Source organism: Pseudogymnoascus destructans (genome assembly GCF_001641265.1).
Source record: "Pseudogymnoascus destructans isolate 20631-21 unplaced genomic scaffold scaffold_1, whole genome shotgun sequence".
Classification (NCBI taxonomy): Eukaryota; Fungi; Ascomycota; class Leotiomycetes; order Thelebolales; family Thelebolaceae; genus Pseudogymnoascus; species Pseudogymnoascus destructans.
The window spans coordinates 877046-890871 of NW_020167520.1; the positions used below are offsets into that span (position 1 = coordinate 877046).

The 13826-nt window shown below is 47.9% G+C and overlaps 1 protein-coding gene across 1 annotated transcript; it reads left to right on the top strand.

Moving 5' to 3' along the window:
- The first annotated feature begins 1 nt into the window (after nt 1).
- VC83_00252 (uncharacterized protein) lies at nt 2–4111 on the top strand. Its single transcript, XM_024463947.1, has 2 exons — nt 2–2998; nt 3051–4111. Exons 1-2 carry the CDS (start codon nt 357–359, stop codon nt 3784–3786), a joined length of 3378 nt encoding a protein of 1125 aa, XP_024328568.1. The 5' UTR covers nt 2–356; the 3' UTR covers nt 3787–4111.
- Nucleotides 4112–13826: the final 9715 nt, after the last annotated feature.

The following is a 13826-nucleotide window of genomic DNA, read 5'->3' on the forward strand; positions in this document are numbered from 1 at the left end:
TCTTCCTCCCTCCACCCCCCAACGACTTCAGGAAAGCAAAAAATAAGACTCGGAGACTCTCTCTCCTACTCTTATTCCACCCTTCTCTAGCCACTCGCGGCTGAGATATATATATACAGAACTCCTCGCCGTCTTCTTCCTACCTTTTACCCCTCTGCTCCGTCAGAAAATCTCCACTCTCAAATCTTTTTTTGCCCCAGCCCGGCCACGTTTTTGAGTTTTTTTTTCGGCCAAGACGCCCACTTTCAGGATAATTACGAGCGAATTTACGATTTATTGCACGACTGACAGATATACAATCCAATAATCAAGACACCCGTTGTCCGATTTCACAGAGCGCCGAAAGCGCTCAAATAATGCCGCATCCAGTCTCTCCCACCCGACCACAGCCCACTATGCTTATCAAATCTGACGTCCCGTCCACCGTGGCGCCTACCCAAGAGGAGATCTCCTCCCTTCTCAACACCATCTTCACTGCCGACTCCTCCGCCGCCTCCGTCGACGCTTCCTATGCCCTCACACAAATCCTCCTCAACTCCGTCGGGTACCGTGGCCTCCACGCCTACGGCATCGTTGCCGAGATCAAGAAGGCCGCAGCGGACAAGAAGAGCGGACTGAAGCGTGAGAGCGCCCAGAACCTACTCGGTGCCCTCTTTGAGCGTTTCCCTACCCCACAGCCGATCACCGAGGTTGTCTTTATCATACAAGATGGCGGTCTCATCCCCTGCGCCCTCGACGCCCTCGCCGACAAGGGCGCTGTGGTGAGAGATGCCGCGCAGTATGCGCTTGACGCTCTCTTTGTCCTCTTGAGCTCCGAGGCTCTTGTTATTGCACTCCTCCCTGTTCTCTCCCTGTACCTCTCCAAGCGCACCGGCAAGTGGCAAGGCACAGTTGGTGCCTACAAGCTTCTCCAGCGCATCGCCGACAAGGCCAAGCTTGAGGCTGGCACCACCAAGGAGGAGGCAAATGACAAGGACATGCTCCGCGACTCCCTGGGATCCAAGCTTGCTGGTCTTATCCCGATTGTCGAGGAAGGAATGCACGACTTGAAGACTGAGGTCGAGAAGGCCGCCATCAACACCATGAACTCCCTTACCACCCTCCTTTCCAACGACGATGTTGCCCCTCGCATCCCACTCCTCGTTGCGACCATGAAGAACCCCTCCACCGAGACGCTGCAGAAGGCCATCCACGCCCTGTCGCAAACCACCTTCGTCGCTATCGTCACCTCCCCCGTCCTGGCTCTCCTCACCCCTCTCCTCGAGCGTTCCCTCAACACACCTACCACTGCACAGGAGGTCCTCAGACAGACCGTTGTCGTCGTGGAGAACTTGACAAAGCTTGTCCACGACCCTGTTGAGGCTCGTACTTTCTTGCCAAAGCTCCTTCCCGGTGTTAAGGGCGTCCAGGACAGAGCATCTCTTCCCGAGGTCCGTGACATGGCCACCAGAGCCCTTAACGTCATCAAGAAGGCCATGGGTGATGATGTCTCCGGAGCATCCCACGGAGAGGTTGCCCGCGTCACCATCGACGACGTCACCAAGGTTCTCGATGCCGAGATCGCAAAGGCAGGAGGTCTTGCTGGCGACGCCAGTGCCATCTTCAAGCTCCTTGGCCCATACATCGGCGCCATGGTGGCCGAGGATGCCAACCACCGCCAGACTCCCCGTATCGCAGCCAGAGTTACCCCATACCTGCCCCAGGTCTTGAAGACCTCCGAGGCAGCCGCTACCGTTGGTGACGCCGTCCAGAACTTCTACGTCGAGGAGGACCACCGCAAGTACGGTAAGCCGGTCAAGGAGGACGATGGAGAGATTGAGATTGTCAACGCCGACTTTTCCCTTGCCTACGGTGGTATGCTGTTACTCTCCCATACCAACCTCCGTCTCCTCAAGGGCCACAGATACGGTCTTTGCGGACGTAACGGTGCCGGAAAGTCTACTCTCATGCGTGCAATCTCCAACGGCAAGCTTGAGGGCTTCCCCAGCCAGGATGTCCTCCGTACTTGCTTCGTCGAGCACAACCAGGGTGAGGATGCTGATATCAGCATTCTGAACTTCGTTGCCAAGGATCCTGCCATCGCGTCCGCTGGTATGGAGCGTATCTCTGAGGTTCTTGCCGAGGTCGGCTTCACTGCCGGCCCCGAGGGTCGCCAGTCCGAGAAGGTTGGCTCGCTATCCGGTGGATGGAAGATGAAGCTCGCTCTTGCCAGAGCTATGTTGATGAAGGCCGATGTTCTCCTTCTGGACGAACCTACCAATCACTTGGATGTTGCCAACGTCAAGTGGCTCCAGGATTACCTGAAAACTCACACCGAGATCACTTCCCTGATCGTTTCTCACGACTCCGGCTTCCTCGATGAAGTCTGCACGGATATCTACCACTACGAGCCTGGAAAGAAGCTTGCATGCTACAAGGGTAACTTGGCTGAATTCGTCAAGCAGAAGCCCGAGGCTAAGAGCTACTACACCCTCTCCGCCTCGAACGCGCAATTCAAGTTCCCACCTCCTGGTATCTTGACCGGTGTCAAGTCCAACACCCGCTCCATCCTCCGCATGACCAACTGCTCCTACACCTACCCAGGAAGCACCAAGCCGTCTCTCCACGACGTTTCCTGCTCCCTGTCTCTCTCTTCCCGCACAGCCATCATCGGTGGCAACGGTGCCGGAAAGTCCACTCTCATTAAGCTTCTGACTGGCGAGACCATCCCAACCACTGGTCGTGTCGAGAAGCACCCCAACTTGCGTATTGGTTACATCAAGCAGCACGCCCTCGAGCACGTGGAGATGCATCTCGAGAAGACCCCCAACCAGTACCTCCAGTGGCGTTACGCCAACGGTGATGATCGCGAGGTCCACATGAAGCAGACCCGTATCCTCTCCGATGCCGACAAGGAGCAGATGAAGGTTGAGATTGACCTTGGTGACGGACGCGGAGGACGACTGATCGAGTCCATCATGGGTCGTCAGAAGTGGAAGAAGACCTTCCAATACGAAGTGTAAGCACCCTCACCCTTTCACTCACTGTATATCATCCTAACAACCGCCTAGTAAGTGGAAGTTCATGCTCCCCAAAGACAACACCCAGATCTCCCGCGAAACCCTCGTCGACCGCGGCTTCTCCAAGCTCGTCCAAGAATTCGACGACCACGAGGCCTCCCGCGAAGGTCTCGGTTTCCGCGAGCTCTCCCCCAAAGTCATCTCCAAGCACTTCGAAGACCTCGGCCTCGACCCCGAAATCGCCAACCACAACGAGATCTCTGGCCTCTCCGGCGGCCAAAAAGTCAAGGTCGTACTCGCTGGCGCTATGTGGAACAACCCCCATCTCCTCGTCCTCGATGAGCCGACCAATTTCCTGGACCGTGACTCCCTCGGTGGCCTCGCTGTTGCTATCCGCGACTACAAGGGTGGTGTCGTCATGATCTCCCATAACGAGGAGTTTGTTGGCGCGCTCTGCCCAGAGCAGTGGTACGTCGCTGACGGTCGCGTGACGCACAAGGGTCACCTCGCCGTCTCGGCCGATCGCTTCGAGGATTCTCGCCCCGGCAGCGGCATCCCCAGCACCGTCGCCTCCATGGCGAGCAGTGCCGTCTCCAGTGCCGCTCCTAGCACCGCTAACAGTGGCGCGGAGGATACGGGAGATATGACTTTCCGTGCTCGCAAGAAGAAGAAGATGACCAAGAAGGATCTCAAGGACAGAGAGGTCCGCAGACGTCTGCGGCACATTGAGTGGCTTTCCAGTCCTAAGGGGACTCCAAGATATCCTGATACGGACGATGAGGCCTAGAAATCTAAAAAAAACCTCGCCGATTTGGATATTTTGAAGTTTTATTTTTGTTGTTGAAGCGGTGGTACATCTGCCACGTGACGTTCGGCGACGGCGGTGTGGGTGGGATGCGGTGCGGGTGGTGGGGACGCGGGCCGCCTTTAAACAAACTACTACAGTTTTTTGGGTTTTCCATGATGATATAGACTTTCGATATCCGGCGGCCTCGAGACGCATGTTTCTTTTGTTGTTTGTTTCTGCACAAAAATGTTTGGCGTTTTAGAATTAGATGGGTAGATTGGGCGGGGGTTGCTTAATGTTGGGATTGCGGAAGAGATGGGAGATGAAATGAATGACATTCCCATGCTGAACTTTATTTTGATGATGGATTGTGATATATATACTCTTATGCTGTGGTTTGTGAGGAGGGATGCTGTTGGATTTGATTCACTCTATAGGCGCTAACAATACCTCGTGTAGCCACAGAGCCTGAATAACGACCTACGCTCAACTGAAAACTGACATCTACATTTGAATTTAACAGAACCTTCCCCTTTGACCCAATTTCTAAGAAACTAGCTCCTTGAAAGGCGACCACAGTATTTAAGACCCTCATATCCACGTATAGTCGCTGCAAATACCTAAAGCAACGATAGGGGTTGTTAGCTGTTTCTTGCTTCCTAGGGACTGTAATGCACCGTCTCTCCTTCAGAAATTTTGGCAAGACGACCTGCATAAGAGGTTTCAAAGCTCGGACCACCGACTCTAACGTCTGTCACTCAGCCCCCCCTTCTTATATTCTCTTGCCCGAGCTAGGTAGAACAGAATCCGTCCACCACAATGGATCGACTCCGGCGACTGTTCTGGAAGAAAGAAAACAGAGACTGCCAGTACTGCCGGGGTCTTCAGGATGGCTAATCCGCATCTCAGCCGCTTCACTTGTTCACGGCGCGAAAACGGGCTGTCCTGCATGCCACTTGCTGTATGAGTCGATCAGCACAGAGAATTACATTGGTGCATGTGAGGTTGTTTGGGGATTCACAGGTTTGCCATACTTTTGATCCGGGATCGGAGGATATGTCGCGCAAACTGTGCGCGGAAGAGGGTAATTCCGTTGAGTTTCTGGGGGTGAAGATGGTTATATCGTAGACTGACGCTATATGATAGGTTTTAACAAGGGAGGATGGGTGTCTGGTCCTGATTATCCCACCACGGCATTTTATCCCCCGGTTGAGCGTGTAGTGGAGCTGTTTACTCTTGAAGGTTAGTTCTGTTAAAGTCCACCAGCTGTCCATATAATACAAGACCCCTCAAACAATAAATAGGGGCTCCTTCCCCTTGGCCAAAAATCAGAACTGCGAGAACCACCTAGCCGCTGCAAACACCGATGAATTCCACAACCTCATCTATGGCTGGCCAAGACAGTGCAAAACGCAACACCCAGGCTGCAAGGACTATCGCCCCTCGATCCTCAAGCCACTATATGGCAGCCTAGGCTTCATTAGCGATAGTAATTGTAGACCCTAGTAGATAGTATTAGCTAGGTCTAAAGTAGTAATATAAGAATACTATAATACCCCCTAAGTGCCTCTTAGTGATGGGTTTGACTGTGTATATGTGATTTAACTAGGATATGCAGTTAACGGATTCTACTGTAAAAAGACATAATAATTGTATTTTCGTAAAGTACCTCTCTGTTCTATATTAACTAAAACCAAATTGTCATATTGTGAATAGCCTTAAATACCACGCTAGAAATGCCAATTTATAGGCAGCAGTTACTAGTAGCTATAGTAGCTACTAGTATACTCCTTTTGCAGCTACGTCATCACTGCTAGCAGCTTCATATTAGGGTATTATAGCGTCTATACCAGCTGCCGCTTAAGTAGAGTCTTGATGTGTAGGGTTAGGATTCACCTGTTACGGTAAAGCATATCTACAGTAAGGAAGCCCCTTTTATTATGTACTATACTAATCTATATAGCTTCTTAATTAAAGAGATCTAGCAGCTCTTACCCCTCCTTCAACTTGACAATATCATATATCATTACTAGGTTACAGCACACTGTAATGCTGACTTCTAAACGATAGAAGACACAGAGCTTTCTTATGTAAGGCTGACTTAACACAGGAGGCAGGGGATTAAACACAAAGGTGTAATGGTGGGTGCACCAGATGTGAGAATCTAGCCACCCAGGGAAAGGGATGATTTTAGCAAACTGAGTGCAACGAATGTCAGTATGACAAATAGATAACGTAGTCCATATGCGAGTGAAACACCCAAGCGAGTGAAACACTGCATTTTTGTAAGGACACAGGGCACCCAGCTCACAGTAATAGCATATGAGAGTGCGAGTCAGAGGCTAAACTGATGCTATCCTATAGGTCTACTGCGAAGGATACAAAAAAGATGAAGGGGGGACCCCGTTGAGTCTGTTTCCTTAAGTACCTAAAACGGGCCCGACTCGGTTATCCCAACCCTAGCCCTGAACCTTCCACCGCAACAGGTCAGCATCGACCCTGAACCCTACACCCCACTGTTCCCCACTATAGTGTAACTCGCTATGTGCTCCTCTACTGGTTCGAAACCACACCGAGTCAGATTTCATGCTTGTAGTGACCGTAACAGTTCTGAGACAGGTTCTTCGAGTATCTAGGTAAGGAGGCATCCTTACAATTTTACACCAAAAATCACAAATTTCGTAACCTACTATCTTAACAACCATTTAATAATAAGTTATAAAAATATAATTTTAGCTTTTTATAAGCATTTAAAGTACTCTACTTGATTTTTAAAGCAATTGGCTTAGCAGTTATTGAAATACTAAGAATTAGGTTAAAAGTAGGGGCTAAAACTCAATATCTTTAGCAACTATAATGCCAATTGCTTTGAAAATCAAGCAGAGTACTTTAAATTCTTATAAAAAGCTAATATTATATTTTTATAACTTACTATTAAAGGGTTGTTGAGATAGTAGGTTACGAAATTTGTGATTTTTGGTGTAAAATGCAGTGTTTCAATCGCTTAGCTGTTTCACTTGCATATGGACTATGTTAGCTATATAGTAATTAACCCCCTTAGCCCATACCTGTCTGTAATTGCTATATAAATGAAGAGAACAACATTAACTGTTCTCTTCGAAGATCCTTAAACTAGATAGCAATTCCAGCTTAAAGCCGCTCTTCCTAAGCCTTAAGCTGGCTTTCTAAATGCTCCTCTAATACCTCTGGATTTAGAGGTGGTGGCAGCATAGCTATGGCTTTTACAAGCCCCTCTATCATTAAGAAGAGTCGCTCTTCTCGATCATCTTCTGCTGCTATGTATTAGCGCTTTCAGGATCGCCAAAAAGAAGAAGATGGATGTGGTGAAGGACTAATTGCTATGCTTGGAGCGCTAGGAGGGGGTCCTACGGTAAGGGTAATGGAAGGTTGATACCTACTTCTCCTTCATTATAAGAAGCATTGCTACCTGAGCGAGGAAAGAAGCCTCACCTCTCACCCCTATAGCACCCTAGTGCTCCTTCTGCTCCTAGATAACTGTTGCTTTAGCATCGAAGACAGCTATCTAGTTGTCCTTATATAGTTGCTGTTCTGTTCAGCCGTCTTACTTGCTAGTTCTAAGATCTTAGACATATTTCCGCTAAGAGGTAATATTCCTATGTAAAACCTAGCGAAGAGTATTATGCTCTTTGCTAGTCTCATGTTAGCAATCAGCAGTAACATTCTTAAAGAACGTTGCTGCCTCTGCCATTCGATATATGTCTGCTATCTAGAGGCAGATTTTCAACAGTATAATATACTCATTAGGGCTTAAAGCCTGAGTCTTTCCTTTCCCTTGTAGTATATCCTCCTCTTAACTCTTTTTCCGCTTCTTCAGTCTTCTTGTATATTCGACAGTGTAAATAGTGCTTGTAGAGGTGGCAGCTTAGTATCATTGTTGTTGTTAGTATTGTTGTCATTAGTATTGTCATCATGTTACGACGGAACAAGAAGGCTGGCCAACTACAGGACAGGAAGGAGGGAGGTCGCATGAGACCGGCCCTGGTACCTGGAGGGGCAGCGGGGAATAGTAGTTCCGAAAGTATCACGTGACGGACTCGCAGGATGATGAGAAGAGTCCTAAGAGTCCAGGACTCCGAGGACTCGAGTGAGTTCCCAGGAGTCCACTAGGCATGTGACGGACTCGCAGGATGATGAGAAGAATCCTAAGAGTCCAGGACTCCGAGGACTCGAGTGAGTTCCCAGGAGTCCACTAGGCACGACGCCACTATATAAGTAGATAGTATTTCCTTAGATAGGAGCTTCGTGCTCAACTCAATACAGTATTTGTTATATACTAGTAACGTGTTACTTGAAGCCTTTGTGTCTGATCCCCTGCCTCCTCTGATAAGTAAACCTTTACGCAAGAGAACCTCTGTGTCTTCTATCGTTTAGAAGTCAGCGTTACACTTTGAGCACCACTTCTACGAGGCACTGGCTTATACACAAAGCAACATGTCTGTCGTCAGTTCGAAGGGGAAAACCCCCACCACGCCAACTTCGTCTCAGAGGTCTAAGCCTGAGAATGAGGAGATGCCCGACGCACCCACCGTCAACGAACTCAAGGAAACTCTACGCGTCAAGTTGCCCGACACTTACTCCGGCAACCGAAAGGAACTTGAGGTGTTTTTGCTACAGGTCGAACTGTACCAGCACTTCAATGACGAGAAGTTTCCCACCCAGGAGAGCTATGCCCTGTGGACTGCGTCCTACCTTAGGGGGGAAGCCCTGCGATGGATCGAACCATTCCTCAAGGATTATTTCAAATATGAGAGTACCAATGGAAGCATGGCAACTACGCAGACTATGTTTGGCAGCTGGAAAGGATTCTGTAAGGAAATCCGACGCATGTTCGGAGACATCGATGAGATTAAGACCGCGGAAGACCATCTGTTTGCACTTAAGCAGACTGGCAGCGCCCTCACGTACTCCACAGAATTCCAGAGATACAGCAATCAGACAGGATGGGACGCCAGCGCACTCATCAGCCACTACCGACGTGGGCTGAAGAGCCATATACATATGGAACTTGCCCGTTTGGAACAACAACCAACGGACATGGTAGCGCTAATCGAACATATGGTCCGAATTGACAATCGACTATACGAATTCCAGAAGGAACGCGGACCTATGACAAGCCCAAGAAAAGTTACCCCTACCGGGGAAACGAGGGCAGACGACGGGATCAACACCCGCGAGACAACCGTTGGTCGGACCCAATGGAACTCGATGCCACGTTCAAACCTGGACGACCCCGTGACCCTAAGAAAGACAGACAATTCAAGGAACGACTCTGTTTTAACTGCGACAAGCCAGGCCACATGGCCCGAGACTGCAGACAGCCAAAGGAAGGGAACGGCGGACGCAAAGTCGGCAAACAACTCAATGCCACCTGGACAGGACAGTTGAACGCAACGTTTGTGAGCAAACAGGACTGGGGAATAAACGGCGAAAGCACCCCAGAAGACGAGAGCTCAGATGAAGGGTCGGAGGCGGAATCGTTCACCGTCTCGGAACAGGAGACCTTTGACGAACTCGCACCTACGGAACCAATGAGTCCACGGTGTAAGAGCGTAGTAAGACGCATGGCAAAACACGCCCACGCGAAGATTAGGGCCGAACGAGACAAGCCCAGCAGCCAGAGGAGAATCCCCACGCTTAAGGGCATCTACGGGAACCTGTTACAGGGACTTCCGTTAGAGTGCAAGGTGGACGACTGCAAGGATGACCTCTGGAGATACTACGACCAACTAACGAATACCCGCAGGCTGCTTGGCACGTCCCCAGACGTAGCTAAGTTGGAAGCCCAAGAAGCGGAATAACTGGAGAAGGATGTCGAGCATATGGCTAAACTGAAGAATATGAAAAGCGTCGAACTTTACTACCAGGACCGCAGGAGAGCCCTGGAGAAGTACGACGAGAAAGCCAGAGGTATGCTCCGACGGGAAAATGCGAGACCCACTCCACGCATCGAAAGGAGAGCCATGGAGCAACTAGACACGTTCTCCACGCCTCCGAGGGAAGATAGTGCATGGGTGAGAGGACAGCGGGAACTATCAACGACAGACGCAACAGAGACTGATCATCCCTGGCACGCGTATGTCTACTGGGAGTATTGCAGCGAAGATGACTGCAAGCTCCACTGGAAAAAGAAACACCAGAATCAGTTGTTTCCCCGATCCTCGCCCAGGATACACTTCAGAGACGCAGAGCAAGTTCACGCCCTCAGGCGAAGCCAGTCTGAAGGGGACTTGCCTATCAAAAGCGAACAGGTATACGAGAAATACCCACATCTGCTAGACGAAGCAGAAGAGCGAGGGAAACGATCTCCCCAAGGACCACCATTGGAAGCGGATGAATACTATCCTTCCTCGGACGAGTCAAAAAACTAGGAGTCCTCGACGGTAGGCCACCGGCGAGCGACACGAAGAGGCCTAGTACAGACCAGCTATGCGCCACGATGGGCAGCATGCAACTATATGTGGTCGCTAAGATACAACAGTGACACCTCCGAGCAATGATTGACTCAGGAGCGACGGGCAACTTTATGACAAAGAAAGTAGCAGACACGCAAGGTTTCGAGTGTAATGGTGGGTGCACCAGATATGAGAATCTAGCCACCCAAGGAAGGGATGAATTTACTAAGACAACACACTGTCTTAGGAAACAGAGCCAAAGGGTTGTAGCTTAGACTATTCCACAACGCAGCAATCAGGTGTATGATGTGGTGAAGTGGTTTAGACAAGTTGCAACAAATGTTGAGTCTGGGAACTCAGGGGTAAGTCAGAGGTTAGCACCTCACTGATTTTTCAAAAACAGAGAATAACAAGATCAATGCTTGGAAGCTTGGAAAAGACGTAGAAGTATGTGCTAGTCGATTTACTGTATTGCCTGCTTGCCCTTTCTTAAGGAAAGGGCAATCCTATTTATGCCAAAGGAGTGTAGTTCTCTTATTTTCCATGACTTTCCATGACTAACCAGGCTTGGTAAATGTATTAGAAATCAAGTGCGACCCACAACTAGCTTGCTAATCATGTAGTGAATGTAAGAGAATCCCATAGAACCATCTCTTGGGTTCCTAGCCTATAGGAAGTGAAAAGGAGGTCCAAGGTCAGAGTACCTATAGACAAATTATGTCATAACTTAACCAATCTTGTGGGTAACTAAGGAGCGATGACGTGTAATGAATCATAGAGGGTTGTAGAAGCTTCTAGAGCTATCGTTCATGTTCCTAGGCCTCTAGTTGGTAGAGATATGCCATGTGGTAGTATTGGCCCACCCCCTTAAGGAGGAGATTTTCTTAATAACTTGTTCAATGAGTGTCCAAATGATATGCCGTGATGTATGTAGCATAAACAGATGTAGTAGAAGAGTTTTCAGCAATCGTTGAGTAGTATTGCTTCTGTTGTTGGTGTGATAAGCCCAGATATGTATGGTGACTTGTAGGTTTGAGGAGGAGATTTCTAAGTTTGCTCTTGAGTTTGATAGCAAACTGAGTGCAACGAATGTCAGTATGACATGATCCCCCTTTTAAGGACGTTTGTTGGCTGTCTGCTTGCCCTTTAGCCAGTTGGCTTTCTTAGAAAGAAATTCTAGAATGAGCTTAGATGCATTTTTTAGATTTCTCTTAGGCTCCCAAGTGTTGTCACTTGTAGGATAGCCTTTCCACTTAACGAGGAAGTAGTCCTGACCTCTAAGTGTCTTTTTGTCAAGGGTAGACTCTACTTCATATTCTGGTTGATCCAAGATCAGAACAGGAGGTGGAGGAGACTGAAGTGGTCTTAAGGAACTTTCTTGTGCCTTAGACAAGAGAGATGCATGGAAGACATTATGGATAGTCCAAGTAGGTGGTAATGCAAGCTCGAAAGCATTCTTGCCAATAGTCCTTGTGATCTTAAAAGGTCCAAGTCTTTTAGTATCAAGTTTGTCTGAAGGTCTAGTAGTTGTGATATGTCTTCTAGACAAAAAGACTTGATCACCAACTTTGAATTGTGGTGCAACCACCCCCCTGTTAAAGGCCTGAGCCTGCTCGTCTTGTGCACGCTGTATTTGAACCTTGAGATAGTCCTGGAGGCCCTTAAGGTAGATGATTCTTTCAGTAGCAGAAGGGTTTTTGAAATTTTCAGGGCAATTCAGTTCTGCCACTTCAAACCTAGGGTGATAACCATAGTTTGCATAGAAAGGTGTCTCTTTTGTGGTGTTAGAGACTGTGTTGTTGTAAGCAAATTCTGCAAGATGGAGAAGATCTGCCCAGTTGTCTTGAGCATAGTTTGTATAAATTCTTAGATATTGTTCAAGTACAGAGTTGACTCTCTCTGTCTGGCCATCTGTTTGAGGGTGATAAGCTGTAGAGAAGCGTTGTTCCATGTTTAAGAGTTTAGAGAACTCCTTAAAAAAGTTTGAAGTGAAAACTGCTCCCCTATCTGAGATCCAGTGTCCAGGAATTCCATGATATTTAAAGACCACCTTGAGGAATAGCCACGCAAGTTCAGAAGCTGTGATAGTCTCATTGCAAGGCTCAAAGTGTGCCATTTTTGTGAGCCTTTCTACCACCACAAGGATAGAGTCATAAGGGGTAGCACCCCCTTTTGGGATAGAAGGAGGCAACTTGACTATAAAGTCAATGGATATGGAGTCCCATGGGCGTTCTGGTATAGGTAGAGGCTGCAAGAGGCCATAGGGCTTTTGCCGTGTAGGTTTGTTCAAGTTGCAAGTAGTGCAAGAAGATATATAGTCTTGAAGAGTAGTCCTTAGACTAGGCCAGTAGAACTTTCTTGTTAGAAGTTCATAAGTTTTTGCAAAGCCAAAGTGCCCTGCAGCTGGAGCATCATGGAACTGCTGTAGGAGGTGTAGCTGTAATCGTTTATCCCTTGGGACATAGATATAGTTCTTGAATAAGAGAAGTCCATGCTGATTTTTTGAGAAATTCTGTAGTCCAACTTTCTCAAGAGAGGAACCTTTCTTCTGGAGGTATTCCAAAGTTCTTTTCGCAAAGGGATCATGGTTGTAAGCATCTTTGAATGCTTTAAGAAGTGTTGCTGAGGGTGTATAGTCTTTAAAGGTCTCTGGTTCCTGAGAAGAGGTAATGGGGGCAACTTGGTCTTGAGGGGATAAGTTTACCCCTAAGTCCTCTGTAGTACTAAGGTTGCTTAAAGATGCTGCTATAAGCTTTGCTGAGTCTAGCAGAGCCTTTGTATTGCTAGTTTTAGCAGAATCTTGGTAGTCATGTCTTCTTGAGAGGAGATCTGCTCTTTGATTCTTGGCCCCTGAGACATGTTTTATAACAAAGTCAAAACCTCCTAGTTGTTCAGACCACCTTGCTTGTCGTCGATTGAGCTGTTTAGTGGTTGTAAAGGTCAAGAGATTTGAATGGTCACTGTAAATAGTGATAGGATAGTTTGCCCCTTCAAGGTAGCATCTCCAATGCTTTAGAGAACATACTATGGCAAGCAGTTCCTTGTCTGTAATGGGATAGTTTTGTTCAGCTGCTGATAGCTTTCTTGAGTAAAATGCCACAGGCTGTAGCTCTTCTTGTTTGTCTTTTGGAGCTTGGTATAAGATTCCAGAAATGGCAAAATCTGAGGCATCTGTCTCAAGAGTGGCAGGTTTCAAGGGGTTAAAGTGTAGTAACATTTTCCCTTCTTTAAATTCTCCTTTAAGAGCATCGAAAGCATCTTGCTGTGTCTTATCCCAGTGATACAAAGTGTCCTTGTGAAGTAATTGAGTAAGGGGTAAAGCCAAGGATGTATATCTTGGTATAAACCTCCTGTAATAGTTGGCAAACCCAAGGAAAGACTGAACCTCTTTAATGCTGGAAGGAATAGGCCACGTTTGTACTGCTTTTGTCTTTTCAGGGTCCATCTGAATGCCTTCTGTTGAAATTCTATGTCCTAAGAAATCAACTTGAGACATATGGAAAAGACATTTCTCAAGTTTGCAAAAGAGTTGTGCTTGAGATAGCTTCTCTAAGACTTGTCTAACATGTAGAACATGCTCTTGAGTGTCTAAAGAGTATATAAGAA